The sequence below is a fragment of the Clarias gariepinus genome, chromosome 24, assembly GCF_024256425.1.
Source record: "Clarias gariepinus isolate MV-2021 ecotype Netherlands chromosome 24, CGAR_prim_01v2, whole genome shotgun sequence".
Taxonomy (NCBI): domain Eukaryota; kingdom Metazoa; phylum Chordata; class Actinopteri; order Siluriformes; family Clariidae; genus Clarias; species Clarias gariepinus.
The window spans coordinates 1,965,681-1,991,803 of record NC_071123.1 but is presented as its reverse complement, the minus strand read 5'-3'; the positions used below and the strand labels follow the sequence as shown (position 1 = coordinate 1,991,803).

Below are 26,123 nucleotides of genomic sequence, written 5' to 3'. Positions count from 1 at the left end.
TCCGTTATGGTCTGCAGTCTGATAGTACACGTCGTCTCAATCTCAGCCTTACACCTGTTTAGGATTTATCAAAGTCCTGTGGGCTGGAAAGCAGATACAGCTTATATTGATTTCCTATTCTGTTATATGGCCAAATGGTGTGTGTGTGTGTGTGTGTGTGTGTGTGTGTGTGTGTGTGTGTGTGTGTGTGAGAATAAAAGAAGTGTTGTGGAAGGAATTTTGAAAAGGTCTATGATGGCGGATTAATATCACCGACATTGCGTTCGGTGTTAAACCTGAAGGCAGGGAAAGCAGCCAGAGACGCAGACCACCAATTACAGCTCATTAAAAAACCATTAGCTGGTCATTAGAGGTCAGCGTAGAGTATTAGCGTCAAGTGCAGTCTAGTCGTACGCTAGCCGGTCGCGGGATCCGCTTTTATGCGTTTGACACGTGTCATAACATGTACACACTGAGCAACATGGCAGACGGCATGCTGGAGCTACACTGAACCACACGGCGTCGGTAAACATGCCGAGTCTGGAGGTCAAGAAGAGTTTGTTATGTGCATAGTTTTTTCGACTTGTGTACTTACCTGCGTACTATTTGCTGTATAACTGGTTTTTCTGTGCTGTGCTTTAGATTTTCTACACTAAAATCCATGGTTTTGAAAGGTATAATAATCTATAGTCTAATAATAAAATATTTTCGATAAATTGGGCTATATTTCATGTGTTTGTACTTGATAAATGCATTGATACTCCTGCAGTTGTCAGATCTGTGTGCTGGAGACACTTACCACACACTGTATAGACGGCTTTTGTTTTTTTTAAAAAGTAAGTATCATGGTTTCCACAATATGGGTCTTTTAAAGCATAGTACTTACATGAGCATTAACGTCCATCTCTTTAATAACAGCCTTAGTGTATGCATGGGTGTTGAGTGCAGATGAACAGGAGTGAAATACAGAGGCTTTCAGACAGAAAATAAGCACTAAAAGAGAGCATCCTCCCTGCTTTTTGTCATTCTCCCCCACTTTGTCTGCCTATACTTTTAGTATAATAGCTGCAGGGCGTCACTGTTTGTGCGCCTCGCCACTTTATCAGCCAGCACTGCATACTTTAATGTGCTAGTGCTAGACGGAAATAGTGACTTCTGGGTGACGATCGTTTTGTGCTTAAAGCACAAAGAGGAAGAAGAAAAAAAGAAGAGGAAGAATAAGCAGGGGTGTAAAGAACAAACAAGGCTGGGGTTTAAGTGTATGTAAAGAAGTGATGTTATGGAGTAGGTATACATTATCTGGAACGACAAATATGGTTACGGATCTGAATAGAAAGTGCACTTAATGCTTTTTTTTTTTTTTTTTTTAAGAAACGTTGCTAGAAAGTTTTACTGGGTAAATGGTTAAAACTAGATGTGCGCATAGGAAACGGGATCCAGAACAAAAAGTCACCAGAAACGAAGAGTTTTACTTTGATGTTCAAATATAGAAAAAAGGAGAACGAAACTGTGTTGCCTGTTCATGGGCATGCTGACTTAAATCTTAATTTAAGCGTCTTACTGTATTTGTGTATATTTTGGGAAAAGAAGCAATTAAAATTATTAGAAAATACTGCAAGAAAATCCAAACTAAATAATAATAAGTGAATAGCAATGATAGAGAAAGCAATCAACGGGTGTGATTTGGGGTTTCAATCGGAGTACATGTGCTGGACATGGGGCACTCAAGGTTAAATCCCCATATTACGGCCTGTTAGGTATCATCAAATGAAGAAAACAGTCATAAGATCTTTACCAGCCCTGTGCTCACTGACCAAACAGGTTAGGCTACAGTAGGTCTGATCTTTCTTACCCAAGTCTGTCTTAAATCTAAATTGTTGTACATATAAGGACATTACAATAGGACTTTTATATCGGATTTTATAGGATTTTTCCGCTCTACACACCAAACGTCATCCAAAACTTGAGTACACCGTAAGTGCTGAGACTCATATAAAGCTTCTGCAGTAACACCGAGCTAAATCGAGTTGGTATCTTCCAAAGTCATGATGTATTTAATACAAATTTAACTCCTTTCTTTTCCCAGAATTAGCCGTATGGGTATTGGTACTGTGGCAGGTCATATGGCTAACCAGAACTAACCATATGGCTAGTTTCAGGAAAAGCAGAAAGCAGCTGAATTACTTCAAGGACTGTGAGGGTTGTAGAATTTGGCTCTGATTACTTACAGTAGATTGTATTTGTGTTCCAGGTGACAGACATCAAAGTTATAACAACTGAGTTCTATAGGGCAGTGGTGGCTCAGTGTGTTAAGGCTCTGAGTTACGGTTTGGAAGATCAGCGGTTCGAGCCCCAGCTATGGGCCTATGCCGCTATGGGCCCTTGAGCAAGGCCCTTAACCCTGTCTGCTCCAGGGGTGAAATGGCTGACCCTGCGCTCTGACCCCTGCCTACCAACAAGAAGCTGGGATATGCGTAGAATTAAGCGTATGACTGTGTATGTGACAAAAAAATTTAGATTTGAATTTGTAATGTGCTTATATGTACCACAATTTTCATTTAAGATAAACTTGAAAAAATCTTGTACTTTTTTTTTTCTTAAACTTTAATGTGCGCTTAAAAAAGAAAAAAGTGCGATGCAGGGAAATGGTAAATGGAGAAAAAATAGAGAAAAAAACATCAAAAAGGAGCAGATAAAAAAAAACTGAAGAAAAAAAAAGAATTAGACAGTCAAGTCTTCAAAAGTAAAGAACAAAATGAACTGTTGTTTGGCCATCGAATCTTCAGGTGGCCAGCAATGTTTTAAATGAGAACACCGACATGTTAAGATGAACATGAAATTACAGGCTAGGCTGCATGTTCAGCCACAATTTGCTTGTAGTTTCGAAACAAGTCCACTGATAAAAAAAAACGTGTTACTATGGTGTTGTTTTGGCAAGAACTACAGTGCAAAAATGACTGGGCTATGTCCTATTACAAGACTGCAAGCCTGGGTATTTAAAACTAATAGGAAAATGATTAAATAAAAACGATGCAGGATTTAATGTACTGAACGCTGGTGCATTTTACAAGACTGTGTTTCTACTGAAATATATCTGGAATAGACTTTGACGAATAATCTGTTATAAATAAAGAATCAGCTACCAGCAAGAACTAGGGTTAGTGGCCTAGGGTTATTGAAAACAAATTTATGAATGAAAAAATGAAAATTAATGTAATACTGTTCAAATCTCAAAAGAATTATCAAAATGGGCCAATAAACTCACATTCCATTTTCACATCCATTCATGAACTTTGAATTTGGTATGCTGTAGGTTTAATATTGAGTGCCACGGTAGTCTGCCCATATCATATCACATATTAGAGCATATCATATCATATCATACGTGTTTAGTACATCCTTCACGAATACCCTTTTGGGACGACATTTTATGTTAATGCTTAGGCCAGACCGAGTGGATCCACACTAGAGAAGAACAGAGAAGACACAGAGCAGGTGAGTGTAAGGAAAGAGAAGGGGTAGAGGAGAGGAGAAGGGGTAGGAGAAAGAAGAGGAGACAGGATAAAAAAAACACTCAGTACCAATTCAAAGTTTGTACACACCTTCTAACTCTATGATCTTTCCTGGTTTTTATTTCTTTCTACCCTATAAAACAATGCTGAATGTAGATGTATCTGCTACAGTACTTCTGCTCTGGAAAGCTTCATAACGGCTCTAATCTGAGGTTCTGGTTGTTAATTGGTGGTTTCTGAGGCTGGTGACTCCAAATGAACTTCTCCTCTGCAGCAGAGGTACATTTTCATTTTGCTTTCCTGGGAAGGTCTTGGTCATGAGAGCCAGTTCCATCATGGTGCTTGATGGGTTTTTACAAATGTGCTTAACAATTCTGTTCTTGCAAGAACAGCTGACCTTCGGGTCTTAAAATAACCACTGACTGTTATGTTGTTGTTGTTGTTGTTGTTTCGTAATCACCTCAATTACTAAATGTTATTGTTATTTCATAGTTTGAAATAAAATCAGTATTGGTCTAGAATGTAGAAAATAAATCCTAACTTCCAAACTTTTGAATGGTACTGTACATGAAGGTACAACACAGATAAGACTGGAGAAAAGAGAGAATGTAAAACTGATGAGAAACAATATGATATGGAAGCGAGTTTGGATTCGTGCCAAACAGAAAAGCCTAAGTTTTTTTTTTCATACAATCTTGAGCATAATGCAAGTAATCCAGTGTTTAAAAAAAAGTCTTCTAGTGTAAAGCTGACACAAATAGATAGTGACTAACCTACTGCCAACAGCAACGGATGAGTATTTTGTCTGTATGATTGCAGAGGTTTGATTGCTGACAAACTGAAATTGGTCTTAAGCAAATGCACTGGGCATGCCACGGATGGTTCATCAAATATGCAAGGGCACTACAAAGGCCTTTCACATGGTGTTATGCCCGTGTGCTTAATCTTGCCCTTGCTGACATGACACAGTCAGTCATTGAACGTGGATCACAATTTGCTTTACTGAATGACATTGCTGTATTCCTTTGTGGATCATACAAATTAATGAGTGTGTGAGTTAGAGACATGATGATGGTCCAAAGATGCTTCTTTGAGGACAATGTTTGGATTATTATGGTGTCCAGTTTCTATGTTAATGTTGTTCTTATTTCCACAGCGATACAAGTCAACCATAAACACCACGACTTGGATAAGTGCACATGGATAATTTCAGGCTTTGATGGAGTATGAGACGGTGCTAACAGCACAGATTTTCCTCAGGATATTTGAGCAGACATCTCCACTGTCCAAGTATCTGCAAACAGGAGGTACGGACATTCGGTCTGCCCACAGAATGGATAGAATTACACACGAATGTCTGAGAAGCATGTCAGGAGGCTTTGTCTTCATCAAGGCAGCAGCAGACCGATTTGTCTAGGGGGCAAGAAAGATATTGCAGGAGGAGGATTCGGAAGTTGAACGTTCGGAAGTTAGAAGTAAATGCTACATTTCCTTCAAAAAAGGCTGATCAGTCCAGGAGAGATGTTGACAATGTCAGAAGTCCAGAAAGGAATTTTGAGATGACTGTACACTATCCAAAGAAGGATACAGCCTTTGAGATAATAAAAAGGATGGCACACTTTATTCTGACCTGGATCCTAGAAACTTCTTCTAAGTGAGGTTCTCCACACTTCTGCAGTCAGCATTTCAAGAGCTCAGGAAGTGTCTGTTGAAGTTTACCTCAAATGCAACTATGGAGAATTTTGCAATGTGAGTTTTTCTCTGCAGTGGGAAAGATTGAAACTGTCACCTTTGCAGGAGTATGAGACCAAAACCGTGGAGGATGAGAATGAACAGGAGGAGGATGAGATACTCTTGCAAGGATTGGTCACAATGTTGCTACCGGATTCTTGGGCAACACAATGTGCTGACAGATGCCTACAACCTTCTTGGTTGAGCGTATACATTTTTACTTACCTTGTCTATCACTCATATATGCCCAAGTTCAGTAAAAACAAAATCAGAATGAAACTTTCCTAGGATCATTTAGAGGGTTGCTTGTTGATGGCAATATAGAGGGACATCCTTCTCACTCAAGATGTTGATGTGATTATTGTCAAAATTTGGCAAAAAAGCTATCTTAGAAAAGTACAGTTTATAAGCACCAGTCCAGTGTATTAATTAATAGCTGAATTTTATTCATGATACACCCCTGATATGGTCTGATGCTCAATAAAGTGTCAGAGAGCAACAAATGGAAGATACCAGATACCTTCAGATCAGTTTTTATTATTATCTTAAATGTATGTATTTTATTTATTTATCACCCTCAGTGGTTTATTACTTATTTAGCATTTTCATTTGCAAAAATAGAACATCCAGATTATTTATCCAATTAAACTTACAATGTAAAGTTACTAAAGAGTCCAATCCAAGCGACTACTATAACGATCCAAACCTCTTAAAGAATTTTTAAATGCTACATAGAACGCTACACTTGCAAACAGCATCTTTAACCTGTCCAAAGAATCCTTAAGTAAACACTTTATCCAATGGTGTACAGATGAACTCCTGATGGTTCAGCATTTACTCACTTTTTAGATGCTTAGCTGCTGAGATCAGCTACCACTGAGCTACTGGGGTAAAAATAGCAAGATGACCTATAAGGATTCCTGTATCTGATCAATCCTTGATGATAACCTGTAAAGAGTTCCCCAAGAGTTCTTTGAAGTGTTGATGGTATTAAAGCATCTAAAGTGTACTTGATGTTGCTCCCTCTTGGGGAAATCTTAAAGGTTCTGTGTCAAGCAAGGAGAAATCCTTTACACAACCAGACAACTATTAACCCCTCGAGAGGACACTTCTGACATTAGAGTCTCTCCTCAAGTCCTATGTTCCATCCTGATCTTTAAACAGAACTTGGCAACCAGACCACCAAGTGATGTATGGTCTAAAATGTTCTAGTGAATTGCACTAGATGAATTGCTGTGCTTATTCCCCTTACAGTCATCTTGAGAAGCAGTGTGTCTTCTCAGAGAAACTTGTAGCGCTTTTTGTGTCTGTGTGGTTCTATTAGTATGGCATCAATATCATACACTAAGTCAGACTTGAGTTCTTGGCCATGCACCAAATGCTGGTGCCTTGGTGCAAGCACTATTTCAGTCCTTGACTTTCATTGTAGCTTCTTCTCATTCATTATTCATCATGAGGAAATGCCTTATCCTGGTCAGCGTTGCTGTGTATCTCAGGAATACTGGGACCAAGGCTGGAATACACCCTGGATAGGACTCGAGTCAATCACGAAGCATCATACACACACCTAAGGGTGACAATAGAGGAATGAAGCTAAGGTTCTGGAGTTTTATCTGCTCTTCCTATGATCTTCAAGTAAAACTTGTATGGTAGACATGATCCAAGCCACAGCATTTGGTGGAGGTTTTTGGGAAATCTTATGTGTAAAATTTAGCTTTGCTTAAAATTCCATTCAGGCATTAAAATTAGCTAATTCTTAATGTAAAGAGACCTTTACTCACTGCATGCATTCACAGGATCCCAAATGCTAAATGCATATTTATAATAAGTACATCAGTCTTTGTGTGGCTTAAGGTTCTCCGGATTTGCAGGTCCATGCAACTTACCTCCAAGCGTGGCCGAGATGAGGATGTGAGTACCATATTTCTTAATGATGGTGTCAATGAAGTGCTGCGTGGATGGACGTCGTCCCAGAAGCCTCATGCTCCTCTGGAACTCGGGCATGAGGGGCACGGGATTGTGTATAAAATCCCGCCGCTCGATGGCTGTGTTCCTCACCTTCCAACGCGCAAACTCCCTGCAAGGAAAAAGCAAGAAAGATGTTACCATAGGAACAAAATGCCTGACAGTAAAAACCAATACAATTATAACATCTTACTGTAATGATTTATAACTGTATGTACAACATGAGTTCAAGGACTCAATAGGGACGTACTGTTTTGTTTTGTTTTTCCTGAGAAAGGACTAGTGCAAATTAACTGTAGGACTAAAAGAACAGTCACTCCTGATCTGTATGATCAGGCTCAGTCGCAATACAGTACTTATGTAGTGTACAGTACTTATTAAACGTTATCCATGTTTTTTTTATCACTTTACATTCTTATTTAACAGCAAGATAAACCTGTTACTGTTATTTTCTTCAAACACATTTAAAGCCAGTTTGTTTTTGTTTATTTTTATTTATTAATTTTTTTGCACATTTGTATTAATAATCAAACAAAGATGAGGACCAAGGGGGCAGAAAGATAACAATAATCAGCCAATCATATTTAGCCTTGAGTACAAAAAAAAAAAAAAAACAGCATATTAGAATCCTAATAAAGACCCACAATGCATTCTTGTCAAATCAACAGCCGCCTGCTGGCTATCATTGTTTTGCGATTGCTATCTTAATTAAGTAAATACAGATGAACATCACACTTGACTTGATTCCCGCCACTGGGCAGAATGTTGGCTTGCTAATCTCCTGCATTGGCCAGATTACTTTTTTTTTTTTTTTCATTTGCGCTTCTTTGCACTATAGGCAAAGAAACACACTTCCTGTAATGAAGCGCAAAATTGAAAAACCCCTGACAAAGACACGAAAATGCAACCGAGGTGCATTCCGGTGCAAATCACCCTATCGGAGTCTAACTAAGCATAAATAAAAAACATTATCAACGGGTCGGAGAGAGAGTAAGAGACCCAAAGTGGTTCATTAAGCTTTGAATCAGCGCCGCTAGGTCATCGCCATGGAGATCTCTGGCATCAGAGTCTGCCGCCACTCGAGTCTTCAGCCTCGAGAGACGTGTTAATCATCAGAATGGAAGAACCAGGGTAACTAGGGACACGGACGTAGGATCTCCAGGGTTTGTAACTGACTTCAGCTTCGCCTCAGAGGACGTACCTCAGCATTAAACCCTCACCTGCTTACTTCCTTCGACAGCCCTAAATTAAATTGCCTTGGTGTCTTGGGGTGGTAACCAATAAACTCAAATTTCTGCTCTATGATTTCATATGATCAGATAATTAGGAGACTTAGAAGCCATTTTGTCTTAGCCAGGGAGTGAGTAAACTAGGACAGGTCTCTCTCGTACTCATTTCCATTTGTTGGGCTTATTATATTTCGAGGCAGAATCCACCATGCAGGGAAGGGTACGGCACTTTGAGTCATCAATAAACACCCATAAATCATCAATACAAGTCTTGTTCTTTGTGGTACACGAAAATAGGACTGCACTTTATTCTGCACAGTTCCTTAGCGGAAAAATTGATGGGTTGAAGTGGAAACAGGAATTTTCAGAGGAAGAGGGAGACAACATGTTAGATAGATAGATAGATAGATAGATAGATAGATAGATAGATAGATAGATAGATAGATAGATAGATAGATAAATAGATAGTATAAAACTGCATCATGTGACCATCTCATTCGGAACAATCTGACCTGATGCGGCCCAGTGGGAATTAGCGGCTGAAAGCCTTTAATAATATACGTAGGTACATATTAGCCATGTCGATGCGATTGTCTTGCTGGAATAAATACACTTATAATCTTTCTATGCATTTTTGCCTGACATGGGGTAACATGAGGTGTCGTTGCATGTTTCAGGGAGGGAAATTTCACTTCCATTCCTGATCAGTAATCTCAGTAAGAGCAGCTCATGCTCCCATCTGTCTTTACTCTTATCCACTGGGTGTCTGGCTAAGGAAGAAGCACTGATTGGCTCACCATTTTATACCTAGTGAAGCCTAAAAAAAGACAACACACATATGAATAATTATGAGTTTAAGAAAAAGAGAACAGTGAGAAAAAAAGTAGGCTTGTATGTAACATAAAAATAGAGAGTTGAATAAATAATAATATAACTAATGAATAATTCATTAAAGTAGATCAGACAAAGAAACAAGGAGGAGCAACAAGGTGGTTTTCAGGTTCATAAACCCATGCTGGAATAAAGAACTAGCTCTATCTGCTTTAAAAAATTTTTTTTTTGTTGCACTTTTTGGGAGCATCAACACATGTTGATGACAACTTTCTGAATTTAACCACCGATTTACCACTTTGCGCATGCCAATACAGTTATATTCTGATTAAAAGTTTGCGCGTGTAAACACACATCATATCACATAAGCGCACATTTCATCGGTTAAGTCAAAATCTGAAAGATTTCAATCAGATTGAAGAAACATTGCTCATGTAAACACAGTCATCGATGAAACCTAGAGATATGACGTGTTGTTCGATACTAATCATCTCACCGTTGAGCAACAGATAGATATTATACTTTAGTTTCACATCAAATAACACACCCTGAGGTTTAAGAGTATGTTGCAACCCTTTGAAGTACAACCTCCCTGTGACAAGCATTCATGAATAAATGTGAATAAGATAATCCCTCCTTATCCTGGCACTCACACTGCCGGGAATCGCTCGGCGTGGCTCAGCAGAATGTGTGAATGCCACAGTGTTTCTGGAGGTGTCGAACAATCAGCAGGAATTTCCAAGGGGTTTGAGGTTGGCGTCGTAATGAAAACATCACCAGGCTGCTGGTAGCACCAGGCATTGGCTTACAATTAAGTCTACCTGCATGGGGTCGGCCCACGCCGCGCTGCCAGTGCCAGAGTAATTTCTGACCATGACACGTCCTTAGTCAGACATCTCGCAGAATCGCGAGCAACAGGCGTCTACCTCCGGGCTGTGTCGGATTTCCCCGCTATTAGCCAGGGCGCTGCAAAAACACAGGGTGATGCTAATTCAATTGTGCAGCTGAGGTTGTCTGCGGCCCACGTGACAGGTGAAGCTCACGGGCTCTCGCCTTGTGAAATGGATCTAAGCACTTTCTAATTACTGCTCTTCAAGGGAGTGGGAGCAAATATATGCAAATTGCACTGTGTCTGCCTTGGCATCAACAAATCTCAAGGTAAAGGAGGGCAGATAATGAGGCGTATTAAGCCTCTGCATAAAGTTGCACCAGAGAGAAAGATGGAGGGGAAATAAGCGTGTGTGTGGGTAGTTATGAAGAATATCTAAGAGGAATGTGCACTGGTATTTCTTATTAGATTCCTTAACGAATGACAGTTGCAATGCATTATGGTTCATTGAAATCAAAATGGTATGGAAGGACTACGGAGTTTAGCCAGTGGTTATGATAAAAAAACATTCAGGTTTATAGGAATAGCAGGGCAAATTAGCATTTATTAATGGTTCAGTGGTGAATTACTATATATCTACCACCTGGATTTTAAAGCATTGTACTTTTAGCTAACTCTTTAGCAGCCTAGGATTGTAAGCCAGGTCTCGAAAGCCCCTAACTCTGCATGCTTTGGATGCTTTCTGGGTTATTTGGCTTCCGGAAATGCTAACTCCACAATGTTTTATTTGTTGCTAACAACCAGTGTTTCTCAAAATGGCAAAAACGTTGCATATAGCTCAAACATGCCCCTTAGCCCCAGTCATTAGCCATATGTGCAAGAATATGCGGTTTGGTCCATATGTTCAGATTAGCAAACTGAAAAATGCTGCTTTTTTTTGTGATTCAGCGGTTTAGTTGCCTGATTGAAAAATGAATCGGCTGCGCAAGCGAACTAACACATTCGCATGCTGTAGGACTATTCAGGTCACTCATCCACAAGATCTACTCTATGTTACGGGGTAAAAAAAGAAATCGTTAACCATCACTAAAGACATGACGACCTTCCCGGAGGATGTGTTGTTACTTTTTGCGCATATGTTTCGCCTCATCTTTACCCATATGTCTTCTCGTAATAACATTCAGTGCTGCAAGATCTGAAAAACCCTGTGTTTGTTTGCTCATGTGTAAACACGTCTCAAATCTGTTCGGCTTCCTCGTTTTCTTTTTTGCTTTGTTTTTCTTTTAGCTCTTCTCTCTCTCTTCCTTTGATGAGTGGAGACCAAGCACGGGCTTCTTGTCACAAGTTAATTCCCCAGTGACCTCATTTGAGAGAGCAGCCGACTCCGAAGCAACGTTTCTGAGAAGCCATGTGTTTATTTTTCATCGCCGAGCAAAGACAGACAGACGCATAATCAAGCACAACTTGGTCTTCCAGCACAGTTCGTTTGAGAAACGGACGGATCCCTGTGGCGAGTGATTTTCGGTTAATTGGTGCACCAGCGGGTTCGGTAGCGTCCGCTTTTACTTTTACCCAATGACAGTGACAGAAACTAACAAGGATCAGATACACCCATGCTGATAACCATATGCTGATAAGACCTGTGTGGTTAAGTGTACACTACCAAGCACCGCTTCGGTAAATTAATTATCTTTCCCTTATTTAATATTTTACACTGATACTATATCAAGCCTCTTTGAAAAGCTAAGAGCACTTATTTATCCAAAGAACCCCAGAGGAACCCTTTCTTGTAGGACCGTATCAAAGTGTGATGGAGTGTTTGGAGAGATGAAATTAAAAACAGCTGGCAGCACACTCACCATACACTCTTCCTCAGGGGTTATGTGGATTGTTAATGTTTATAACTTTTGTTGAATGCTAGTCTGTTGGAAACCCTCTGCTGCAGGGTTCTGCATAGTACCGTAAAAGCTTTTGCCAGGGGGATACCCAGGTTCTAGATGCAACCATTTTTTTACAAGAGCGTACTGTATGTTAAAGTACAGTTGAATGGCTTGATGATTTAGGTACTTGGGGGTGTGGTTCTGTGGTTCTTTGGCCAAGCAAAACAACTTTTAAAGAACTGTCTAGAAAGAAGACAATCTCAACAACACTTAAATCTCAAAGAGACATTACCTTTGAAAGTACTCTTAAACATTTTATAGAAAAACCATTGGAGAAAAGGTTTCTCTTCCAGACAGAGACAAGGACAGTTTCTTCATAGAGCCAGAAACCATTAACTATCCAACCAAACATTAAACAAAGCAACCACTTTTAAAGAAAGTATCAAGCAACCTTCAAAAGTATAGAGCCATTAAATGCACTTGAGTGACCCATCAAGAGGCATAGAAATCCAGGTCATTAAAATTTCTTAAGCGTTATTCAATCTTGCCTCTGGGGTACCATTGGGAATCTACAGAAAACCCACATTTGAGAGAAGGTCAGGTAGATGCTTTTAGGAGGCTTGAAACCACTGACTTGTCTGAAGAACCACTGAGGAACCTTTTTTTTTATTTTTTGATAAGTGTATGTTCAATAAAATACCCATATTCAGTTCTGCATCTACAAGAAAATAAGGTAATAGGGCTCTTTGCTTGTTCATTAAAGATCTATGTGGTGAACCTCTAGACAGAGGATCAAGTTAAATGCCTTTGGGGATCTAAAACAGAAAAAGAAAAAGAGGAATGTTATGTTTAATAGCCATATCCAGTCATTGTCAAATAAGTAAAACCTTTAGGGTCTGTTCTGTTGAGTTTGTCTTTCAGACGTAGTAATGTGGAATGCTTTTAGGAAGCTACTTGGCTTTATATATTAGAAGAAAACGAAACTTTTTATTCGTAAGGGTTTACAAAATGCATAGAAGATTTGTTCTGGAAAACCACATCCAATCTTTCTTCCAAGGCCCGAATTTTATTTCAGTCCAGCTTCTTACACTACAGGTTCTCCCAGGCACACTTACAAAATGTATAAAACACCAGACCTCTCACATTTTTGCTTCTTCTCAAGCAATATGAATTTGCACTGGAGAAACATTCAACAGCATTGATCTTAATCTGCACCTGTGTTGAAGCGTGCTGTAATGCTGATAACTCATCCACCGTGACTCGGAGCTGAAGCCCCACTTGCCCTGTTATGTTTTTCTCTGATGCGACGTGCTGCATTGCTTTCAGGAGAACGCCAATCCATCAGCGGTGAGTCGCCTACGCCGTGTCAGGCCCCTGAAAGCAATTTCACCAGGAGATTCATTTTTTCCATTAAAAGTGGGTGACATTAAGAGCGAGCACGGCGGGATAATCCACCCCGCAGAATGGCCACGCTGCACGGCCAACCCTGACGGCACCATGTTTCACACAGCGAGAGAAAATGAAAACGCCTGTCCACACCTTCCTGGAACAACAATTGTTCAGACGGCGACTTCTCCTTCACCTCGTTCTCTTAGGGCTCATAAGAACGCACCCGTACACACAAACACAAAAACACAGCATCCTCCAAACTGTTTAGATAATATGCTACACCACTGATCCACATCCCGGTAGAGAGGTTCACGTTTTTTCTACATTTGTAGCCGACCACGCATCATCTGCCATTAGCGAAAACAAAAGAACGAAGGCGCGAAGCCTCATTTGCGATGGTTAACCATTCGGGTCCGTACCAATTTTGTTCTCAGGTTTCTAAATAGGAATGATAGAGACCAGACAAGAAAGGGATTTAAACTGATTACCTGAAAATAATAGCGATCTTCAGGGGAAGAAATGTGTTAATTATTAGCGGTCTGCTTAGTAGTGCGTGAAACAGATTACAGGTATACAGTCAGGTTCATAAAATATGCAACAAAGATAAGTTTACTTGGCATTTATTCTTTGTACACCGGATTTCAAATGACAACCACCTTTAATTCAAGCGCTTTGACAAAGATATTTCATTAACCATTTCAGAATTATAGCCTATTTCATACTCACACACCACCCATGTTTAGAGGCTCATAAATAATAAAACAAATAGCTAACAAGTTGAGTAGCATATAGATAGGGTATACTGTACTTATTTCTGTTCCAAAATTTATGGCAGGTGTATCAGTATTAAAGTGACGGAGCAAAAAAAGGGATCATCTTATACCTAATCCTACAGCTTTAGAGTTTTATTTCGCTATTATATAAGAGCACAGAGAAATCCTGGATTCTGATTGGGTGTAAGTTTGATTTCCCATCTGATTGAGGGACCAAGTGATAGAATACACTCAAAATTAACAGGTTTAGTAAATAAAAAGGTAAGTTATGGAGAACCTGATGTTTATGAAACAGGTCTCTATTGTCTTCATGTTAGTCACATTAGCTGTGTGGGTTTTTTTTAGCATTTTTACCCTAAACAAAAAAGGGAAAATAGCGGCTGGCAACTTGAAACAAGTGGTTATAGCTGCTATAATGTATTGAAGAACGGGAGCCATTACTCTATGACTAATTGATTTACGTATGTTCCCCAAAATGAAATGTAATTTTAAATGGATAAAAAGTATAACAGCATTTTTCTTTAATAATAAATTAATACCTAATAATTAACAAATTAATGTTTTATGGATAAAACACTTTTGAAGGTGTTTAAAAGAAAAATAATCAACCTTATGATAGTCCGTCTTGAAGCTTTATCAAAAATTAGGATAAAAAAAAGGGAAAAAATGGTATATGAGTCCACTACTCATTCCGGCTCATCAGATAAAATTAAGCCCGAACGCTTCACACACCTCCTGACTATCTACTCAAACACAATCCGGACTTTCCGTCTGTGCCGGCTGTCGAGTCCGTCTCACGAAGACGCCGTGTTTATTTTAATATGACTGGAATGTGTTTAGCTTCACTCCATAAACTTCACGACTGCCTCTCCCACTCTCGCTCACCTTCAGCTGTCTGCTGGGCGTCCGGAGAAGCGCTTGGGATTTGATAATGACAGTAATTCCTGTAATAAGAACGTTTGTAGTTTCCTTTAATAAGAACTCATTCAGCCATCATTTCGGGTTGTCATCATTACTGCGGCGCAATTAGCAAGGAAAAGTTGAAACTCAGGCCCTGAGGTGCCACTCCCCCTCAAGCACACATCCATTCTTCTCTTCTCTTCTCTTCTCATTATTCATTTGAATAAACTGTCCTTCCCAATTCTCATATCTCTCTCTAACAGTGATACAGTAGATACAGATAATAGATATAAGTTAAAATACTGTTCTTAAATATATAAAAAAAAAATTCTTTTTTATTTAGTAGATCATAGATAGATAGATAGATAGATAGATAGATAGATAGATAGATAGATAGATATTTTCTTATTTGCCTATTTTGAATTATTCATTTAGTAAATTAAGTGGCTCTGTGCAGTTAATTGGTTAGTTAGTTGTTTACCTAAAATTCTATCCATCGGTTCATTTGTCTAAAATGACAATGAATTATTTGTTAATTATGTGAATTATTTGATTTTATTACACCTATTTAATAGTTTGTTGTAGGAGTAATTAATTAAATTTGTTAGTTAATTAGGCAGCACGGTAGCTTAATAGTTAGTGGTTGGTGGATAAAGCAGAATAGACGCTGAGTGAGTGAGTGTTTAATTAGTTATCCAAAAACTATCTAATATATATATTATCCAATATAATATAATATAATATAATATAATATAATATAATATAATATAATATAATATAATATAATATAATATATCATGAATATTACACTGGTAAAAGAAGAAACATATAATAATAATAATAAGAAGAAAAAGAAATAATAATAATAATGTAAAGTGGTTAAACATATTAACAAGTATCAATATGATGTTCATTAATCCTTAATTTTATTAACATCTATTTCTTATCACTCTTTTTCAAACTGCTCATATCAGCTTGTTAATGCATTAAAGGACATTTTTTTTGTCCTCACATCAGTGCAGAATATGAATCAATGCAAGTTTTTCCTGCTGTGCTTTGTGTGTCTTGATCCACCATCTGTGGATAAATGACCCGAAGCCCCGAGACGCTTTATGCGTGAGATGGGTATACCACACCAAGTGATCGCTTGGGGTCGTGTGGGGATAAAGACAAGAGCGATGAAATGGTGTGCAGTCATCTGAATTTAACTTCCATCATCCAGAGGTAAGTTCACATTCATGTTTAAAACACTGAGAAATTATATATGATAATATTATAACAATATTATGTAATAATAATAATAATTATTATTATTATCATAGTAATAATGTTTTTAATAATAATAATAATAATTGTAATAATAATAATAATAATAATAATAATAATGATGTGTATATATTTTGGCTGACTCTGTATATACAATTTATAAATATATCATGTATATAATATATATTTTATAATTTATTAATAGTATCAATGTGTTAATGGATTAATCCTTAAATGTATTAATATCCATGTTTTTTTATTTTTAACAAGCTTGTTACATTAAAAACATAAAACCTAAATGAAAATAATAATTTTTATTTTTATATATTTTATATGTTTACAATTTAAATTTTTTCCTAAATGTATTCATTTAATTAATTCTGTCTGTCTGTCTGTCTGTCTGTCTTGCTTTCCTTTCCCTTTCCGTAGCAGCGTGGGGATGATGCGACTTGTCTCTGTGTACTGCTGCGTGTTGAAGCTGTAATGGTGTGATTATGTGAATCCGTACACTGGAACATCATCCTAAGGGATTTTACACAAAAAGAGATGAGCGCGGTCTTTGATGCTGGTCGCTATGGAGACCACCAGCTGTGGAGACGCTGCATAGTCAGTCTCAGCGTGTAGGAAGATTGTCACAAGAGCTGGATCTGTGTTGACCATATCGCCTCACACCCCCGAACACACATCGCTCAAATGCTTGGATGAAATTCTCTGGGTGTGTAATGACTGTGTGTGAGAGTGTGTGTGGGTTTGGGCGTGGGTGTTTGTGTGTGCGTTGGTGGATTGAATTCGCTGCCTAAATATGAGCTGATGAACAGGGTTTCTGCAGGAACACATGATTTGAATAGGACTTAATATCTGCTTCCTTACATTCTGGTCTGTAAATTCTGGGAAAGAAAACTTCAGGAGGTTTTAGGCCAAAGAAATGGTCTAGTTTTATTTTTAACATTGTGACTTTCTCAATTGACAATCATTAGGTCAATCATTAGGTCAGGTCTGGTATTATTTTCCACCTTAACGTTAATTACACGGCTTTATACTTTTTTATTTCTATTTCTTAAACTTTTCATTCAAAAAAGATACAAAAATCCTTTCATGTTCCTGTGTAGTTGTAGGTGTGAGTGAGTCGTTCGAAGTCAGAAGTCGGCCAAAAGACACCGCCACCACCACCACCTTTCTCTCTCTCTCTCTCTCTCTCGTTTATTTTCTTACTGGTTAATTGTTTCTTTGTCCTCCCCCACCGCTCCGGCTCACTGCAGCCCTCCAATATGTGAGCGGAGGCGAGGCGAGGCGGCCATGCTGCCTCCATCTGTCCAAAGTGATGTGAAGCTGCTCTCTCCCGCTGCTGCCTCAGTGAGGACACGACGGTCACTCGCTCTCAGCTCTACATATACAATATATACGGCAAGGACGACTCGTCACCATCTGCTTGAGCAGAGGCGCTAATGATTTAACAGTGTGGGGGTTAAAAAAGCAAACTTTGACCTCCAGTACACTCCACTCTATTACAATCCACTCCACTACATTCCATTACAATATGTTAGAATCAATACTCCACTGCACTTTACTATAAATCACTACAATTTGGTACATTCCACTACACACCACTGTACTCCTATACACCCTACTCCACTCCATTCAAATCCACTACACTATACCACAATCCGCTCCACTCTATTATGATCTATTGGAATTTTACTCCACTTGACATGATGTGGTTTTTTTTTCCACTACAATCCACTACACTCTGTAACAATCCAATACACTCCATTAAAATCCATTACACTCCACGACAGTTCACTGCACTTCAATCCAATATACAGTACGTACTTCATTATAATCATCTACAATGTGCAACACTCTACTACACACTCCTACAATCCATTACACTCCACTAAATTCCAATACACTCCATTACACTCCACTAAAACCAACTGCATTCCACTACACTCCACCACAATTAACCACACCCCAATCCACTACACCCCACTGCACTTCATTTAAAATTACTGGACACTACCATACTCAGCTACACTTCACAACACTTCATTCCATTTTAATCATCATCTACTACACTCCACTAAAGTAATGTCCGATCCACAATAATGCGCTCTTTTACACTCCTGTACAGTTGTCTACACTTAACGGCACTCTACCACACCCTTCTACTTCATCTCTAACGCACTCCACTACACTGTACTCCACTCTAATACACTTTAACAAGGGTGCACTGATTTCAGCTGTACATCAGCATCAGCAGATATTCACCTCGTTAACTGACATCGGCTTATCGGCAAATAAGTCGGCGTTCACCGACAGCCCCGGCTGATATTTTTTTGTTGCATTGCATCAATTTTTTGCAATGTGACATGTTGTGTTGGTTAATTGTGCTCTGACTGGGACAACAGTAGCCTACTCAGCTGCAGGTTTGGGAAAGATTCAATAGCTAGGATTATAATACCAACCAAAACAGCCCGCTTTGTCATGATGCTTTTATGCAGTGAGGAAGAGCCAGGAGCAACAGCCCCAGGATAGCCGAATAGCATAGAAAGCCAAAACTTACCTTGCGTAAGGATTTCCACACTGTACCTTTATTCTGACAGAATAAAACATCGTCCGCTACCATCGACACTATGCTCACTGTGTTATACATGACTGGAATATGGAATACAATAATTAACATGAACTTCCAGTCTCACACAGTATGAATGCAGATCAATCCCTGCTATCCGTCTCACCCAGATGAGGATGGGTTCCCTGTTGAGTCCGGTTCCTCTCAAGGTTTCTTCCTATTACCATCTTAGGGAGTTTTCCCTTTGCCACTGTCGCCGTCATCCTCGGTTTGCTCATCAGGGATGTTATCATTGCGATTCATACTAGTGATGCGCGGGTCGTCTGGTAACCCCAGGGTCGGGTTGGGGCGGGTAAAGAAATTGTCACTTTATTTGCGGGGCAGGTTAGGGCGGGTCATTTTAAACAAAATTAAATAAAAAATAGATACAGTGGTGCGGGGCGGGCTGGGGCGGGCTAAATAATTTCATAAAAGCGGGACCCCGGGTTGGAAAAATACCCGACCTGCGCATCACTAATTCATACACATTCACATCTCATACAAACTTAAATAGTTCTTTTGTTTGTGTAAAGTTGCAACAATGTCAATTGTTAAAACCGCTATAAAATAAAATTGAATTGAATTAAATATTACACTATAATACCTCCAATGAACTCTATACTGCATCTACTTATACTGCATTACACTTCACCCTACTGTACTCCATTACGTACATTCTAACACACTGTATTGCAATTTATGACACTTTACCAAACAGCATTCTACTCCACCGCATCCTGCTCCGTATGCTACTCTACTGTACTCTCTCACTCTCTCTACCTCTTTCTTTTTTCCTTGACAGCTCTGTTTTTTGTTTTTTTTTTGCCATCTTTTCTTTAAATGAAGCACGACATAATGCAAACCAATCCTCAAAATAGAGGATATTTTGTGCATGTTTCCTTTGAGTCACAAGGGGGTTGTTAAAATTGTTTGGGTTATAAAAGTGCAAATTTTGTGTGATTTTGCAAAACACTATAAGTCCACCTCCCACAGTTTTGACACAATGCATAAATCAGCCCGCAGTTGTGTTTGCAATTATTTTAGTGTGCAATTTAGTATCAATAATATGTTGGTTGAGCTTTAATAAAAAAATATGGCAAACTCATGCTTTGGTTATGATTGTGTAGCGAATAAACAGAAAGTCGCGGCAGTAAATTAGTTCAAGGAAAAGAAAGTGTTGCACACAAAACCTTTATAACTACAAAGATTGTTAAAGATCATCAGAAACATTATAAACAGTACAAAAACTTCAGTTTACTGCATCGTCAGCTTCCTATTCTACCAGTTTAATTTTCTTCACAGTACATGAGGACAGCTCGCTAAAATAGTATAGATGTGCACCATATAATGTCTATTTGAGGAGAACAGAAGGTCACACTAAAAACTAACTTCATTGCAGTCGGGATGCTTGCTCAACACCAAATTGTTATTCACACACTACGGGCAATTTGGGAATGTCAATTATTCTAATTTGCATGTCTATGGACTGTATGAGGAAACCAGAGAACCCAAAGGAAACCCAAGCATGGGGAGAACACGCAAACTCCCTGCACACAGACCCGGGACAGAAACCCCAACCCTGGAGGTTCGAGGCCACGAAGACACAGAGCCCCCATACACTTCACATAGCTTTTTTAGGTATATAAAAGGGTGGATTTAGATATGGGAGTCATAGTCAGCCATGTCTGTACAGTGGCCAGACTCTGAAATAGTCAGAGTCAAAGGTTTGTTTGTCTCTTCGGGGTTTGTGTGCATGGAGTTTGCATGTTCTCCCCATGTTTGGTGGGTTTCCTTCAGGTACTCCGCTTACCTCCCACAGTCCAAAGACTTGCAGATAGGTTGACTGGCGCTCCCAAATTGCCCATAGTGTGTAAATGACAATTGGGCGTGGTTCGGAAAACACCAACTCCTTAAGTAACTGTCATAAAAATGATAGCTTTATATCCGGGGTGGAGAGTAAGTCTCCAAATCTGAGTATACTCCAAAGTATCTGTCCAAAATGATATAATAATAAAAATTATTATTGTTATTGTTATTATTATTATTATTATTATTATTATTATTATTGTGAATTATAAAGTTAGGTTTTAATGTAGTAGTGAGTATGTGTGTGTGTTCCCTGCGATTGGTTGGCACCCCATGGTGTACCCAACCTTGTGCCCAAAGTCTCCTATAGTCTCCAGGCCCCCCTGCAACCCTGTATTGTATAAGTGGAATATACAGTAAAATTAAAATAAATAAGGGCAGCTACGCAGGGTGACGTTTTGCCACGAGAACATGCAAAAAAAAGAAAAGTTCAAAAGGATGATGACGCAACGATGCATGATTGGTTTTCTGTTGAACGTTTGCACGTTTTTCATGTTCCATGTGGGTTAATTAACCTTATAGACCCCTGAATCTTATCTGTGACTAAGGCAGGGGACTATTACAGTAAGGTCACTCACTCAGGAGCACGAGCTGGAGATGAAGGTGGTTGAGTGAACATCACCTCAGGTCTCCCTACTAGAAGCCTGACTGCAGGGCGAGCAAAGTATACAGGGGTGCAACCTGTAAAATCATTCACACTACAACTACAAGACGCTTCTGGATAAATCACAGATCACTTGATAAAATTGTCGATATATACTGTACTGTATAGTTACACAGGCATATTTAATTCTTTTTTGTATCAAATTATTAAGAATCATATATACAGTAACCAGTCTACAGCTTTTGCTTTAAAAAAATCAGAAGGCTACGTGGCACGGTTTGCTTAAAACAATGACATTTAAAGTTACTCTAATAAGGTCATACAGTGCTTTTCAAATTAAACACATGTGTCAGAATAATAATTTGCCAAATTGACTAACACCTAAATTAAACAAACAAGTAAAACAAATCTTCACATTTTCTACCCGATGCTAAATCGTCCTTGTGTCACAAATCTAACTAGCAGCGTTACACTGGAGCGCTTTCTAAAGCTCACGCTTCCTGTAATTGACCTAAAAAGATAAGCTGTCGCTCTAATGAAGTGTGTACGACAGTGTGTGTGTGTATGTATGTGTCTGTGTGTGTTGTGTGCAAAGCTGGTGGCTGTGTCAGAACCTAAACCCGAAATCTAATCGGCCAATCGGGTGCTAATACCAGGCTTATCGCTGAGCTCTGCGGCGACGTGACGCTCTGAGCCGATCTCGCTTTGTGACGGATTGCACGTGTGAGGACGGGAAACAGGTTTGTTCACACACACAAACACACACTCTGATGTCAGCTAATTTGCTGATGCTAAATAAAATGTCAGGGAGATGAGTGCGTGTGGTGAACACAAGCTCGGTGTGCTGATCAAGCTTTATGAGATTAAACGTGTTTGTGGATGTAGAAGATTCACGCAGCAATTTGACAGAGATTTTAATTTCTTGTTGAAACCTTGGAAAGGTTTTTCCGATTATATTATAGCAGCTACAAACATTCCATCACCGTTATCTCTCCATTTTCTCGCTCTGCACGGTAATTAGGCAAAAAAAACAAACAATGCTAACATGCTAATATGTGCCATAGCTTGAACACAGCTTTCACACAGTTGAAGGTTGAATTGTACTTGAAAAATGATGTAACAAGAGTGCGTGCTAATGCTGTGATATCTTGTAAGTCAAGTGGTTAAGCGCCCTTTCCTACCTTGCTACGGTAAACAAACACAGATGTATACAGGTTTTGCATCGTCCACACACATAACAAACAGTACATGCTACCTTAAGTACACCTTCATAGATCCAAACCTGGAGTCTTATAATCTGTAATAATAATAATAATAATAAGGAACAGTATTCAGAACAAGCTAGCCAGTGGAAGATAGCAAGTACTGTTAGCATAAGGCTAACTTTAGCGATAATGCTAATGCTAATGCTAATAATTTCTTTCTCAAAACAGTGATTAACGGTTAGGTCGGTGTTAAAAATGTACCCAGGTGCAAAAGCAAGGCGAACTTTACACTGCCACGTTGGTTCGACATGACTCCACAAACGGAGAAGAAACTTCCTGCTGAAGTTCTCTGATTTATTAACCAGGGTAGTCTTTCAACTGCAGTGTTGTTTTTTATCCCTTACAATGGATTATGTTGAGATCATTCATCCAAATATGGACCACGGAATCCAATAGTGGTTACCATTGTACTGTATGTATTCCCATTTTATGATCATTGTAGGATCTCCGGTTAACATTCACACACTGCAGGAAATTTAGAAATGCATCATTTTGCCAAATCATCATTTTAGTGGTTGGACTGTGGGAGGAAACCAGACGACCCGGAGGAAACCCAGGGACCAGGGGTAGCTCAGTGGTTAAGGCATTGAACGACGGTTCGGAAGATTCAAACCCCACAAACACCAAGTTGCCACTGTTCGGCCCTTGAGCAATGTCCTTAATCCTCAACTGCTCACCTGTATAATGAGATAAAAATGGATAAGAGCGTCTGCCAAATGCCTAAATGTAAATGTAAATCCGCCATGGACTGCCATCTGATAAGTAACGTCCGGTTTGCTATGTGGAAGTGGGCAGGAATATTGAGGACCAGAATCCAAAGAAAATTGGGGAAATGAGTATGAAATGTGTTTAAATCGAATTGTTAAATCAGATTCTCTGTGATGAGCGAGCCGAGGGCGACGGTGCTGAGGGAAAACCTCCCTGAGATGGTAATAGGAAGAAACCTTGAGAGGAACCAGACTCAACAGGGAACCCATCCTCGTCTGGGTGATAACGGATAGCAGGGATTGATCTGCACTCATACTGTGTGTTAGGAGGCTGGAAGGTCAGTATAACAGGTACATCCCCATAAGAACTCACAGTGTCCTAGTGTGCGGTATTATATTTACTTTCTATGACTATGAATATTGAATAAAATCTGATTGTAAATCTCCATAGTTCTGTTTTTGTGTTGCAGACTAGTGTATACAGTACGTGTGTATCCTATGTGTTTTCTCTGCCTCAGCTGTTCCTCGAGCACTGATGGCACTTTGTTAGTTTCTCACCCTTACTATTAAAAAAAAAAAACTTTATTTTCACCACTTTTTTAACATTCCTTTTATAGAAGTTGTTATCACCTGGGACTGCCGCATCCATCACTGCTGTTGTTTTTGCTCCTTATCTATTATCACTATCTCCTTGCTCGTTGTTACTTGTTTATCCGACAATGTCGTGAAAATCCCACCGGACTATCCGTGTGCATTTTCCCATTGCTCTTTGAAATCGAGAAGCGGTATTCTCCTCACGTCCAGTATTCCCGTACTCCTGATCCCTGACATCAGGGAACAACGACAGAATTCAATTTTGCATTTGGATGTAAGATCACCCACAAACATGATGATGATGATGATGATGATGATGACAAGTAAACCAACAAACTTTTAGCGAATCGAGTTACTGTGTAAAAGTAGGTCATGCCATTTTTCTTAAGAAGAAAAAAAGAGAACTATTTTCTTCAGCCTGTATAAATGCGAAGTTCTTCGTGCCCTCATGGTCAAGTGATTTCCATTTAAACACAATGTTTAACTAAATATTCATGACCTAGTAATTAACACGAGCCACCTCTGGGTAAAATGTGCCCGGGGAAAGTATAACAGAAAGCGCTACACGGAATCAAATCAGCTTCATAAAATCAAATTAAACGTTATCCGCCTCATAATCAGCGAGTGTTACTGCACTAATTCTGCATCCCAAAGTTTTAATTAAAGCGCTAAGTAATTCCGCGGTCTCCTTGCGGAGATAAAGTGGTGAGGTGTTTCCTGTCAATCACCTTCATGTAAATATTACGTGTAAAGTTGACACTTATTTGTTGAACGGAGATTAAATACATAGCGGGTTTTGTTTACAGAATAAAGTAGTAAAAAAAAAAAATAAGATGACCCGATGATCTATATAGTCTATAAATGCATCACGCCTCATTAACTCATAGCTATATTAAAATCAGCTGTGCTACTTAAGGAATGTAACACTCCGAGTGGTGCTGTGGCGGCACCACCAGGGTCCAGGTTCAATTCCCTCATGCTTGGTGGGTTTCCTCCGGGTTCTCCGGTTTCCTCCCACTGTACAAAGCTCCCAAATTGGCCATAGTGTGTGTGTGTGTGTACTGTACTGTACAGTATGTGTGTTGGCACCCCATCCAGGGTGTACCCCACCTCCCGGGATAGGCTTCAGGCCACCCCTCGACCCTGTATATAGGATAAAGAGATGAGTGAGTGAGTGCGTGCGTTTTGCTGTTATAGGAAAATAATCAGCGACGTCATGGCGTTATGAAGAGTTACTGGTACAATTCAGAAGCGTATTTTTGTACAAAATTTAAGTGTTTTATTTAGCTTTGATTTTAGCATGTAATGGACACCGTGGCATCAGTGAAGAAAAGCTTCATTTTATTGCCTCATAACGTTACTGAGTCTAGACCTGAGCGACTGATCAACCCCAGATCATAACACTGTCTCCAGAGGCTTGTACAGTGGACTCTATGCATGATGGGAGCATCGCTTCATGTCCTTCCCTTCTCACCCTGACACGCCCATCACTCTGGAATAGGATCAGTCTGGACTCATCAGGTCACATGGCGTTTTGTTCATCGCTCAAAATGAAACATGGCTCTGATTTCTGCTGTTGATTTTTCACCATGCAACTTCATGAAAAGTTTAACAGTTTTACCATTCATGATGTTTTTACTACATTTCTTCTGTACACTTTCTTCCATAATTTCTTCAGTCTTTTTATTGTTTTTTTCGGGAATTCGATGCAGGCCAATAATGTGACGCTTCTTTAACAGACTACAACTGCTCTCACTGGCAGCACTTAGCTATTAAGAAGCTGGGGTGTTTTTCAAAACTCTTACACATCTAGGCTGCTAAAAAAAAACCTACAATTGCTTTTAATCTGGGCAGCGTACTTTGTAATGCAACCCAGGTGTAGTGTAATGTTCTGCATTCCTTTCTTATAATTACTCATTCATCTTATTTAAAAATCGTTTTGGTTTTCGGGAATCGTAAGCACATCTAAGTGCACTCCATCCTCAGAAACTCGCTTCCACTTCCCAAGACGCTTTTCTGCTGGAGCGATGCGGGAGAGCTTGGATACGGATGCAGACGTGCCCTACTGCCTTATTTACCGAGTGCTTAACCTCGCCGGCTCGGTTTCTTCACTAATTAGTTGCTCTTCCTGCTGGCAATTACCAAAATTCTTGTCATGCTGGAAGTTTAGAGCAGGTGAGGTGCGGAATAAT

The 26,123-nt window shown here is 39.3% G+C and overlaps 1 protein-coding gene across 1 annotated transcript in view; it reads right to left on the bottom strand.

Annotated features, from left to right (window-relative positions):
• Positions 1-26,123, bottom strand: part of brinp1 (bone morphogenetic protein/retinoic acid inducible neural-specific 1) — a 127,035-nt gene that overhangs the window by 57,408 nt on the left and 43,504 nt on the right. Inside the window, exon 3 of the mRNA XM_053484763.1 lies at positions 7,109-7,299. Coding sequence (XP_053340738.1) covers positions 7,109-7,299 — 191 coding nt within the window. The remainder of the gene's footprint in view (positions 1-7,108; positions 7,300-26,123) is intronic.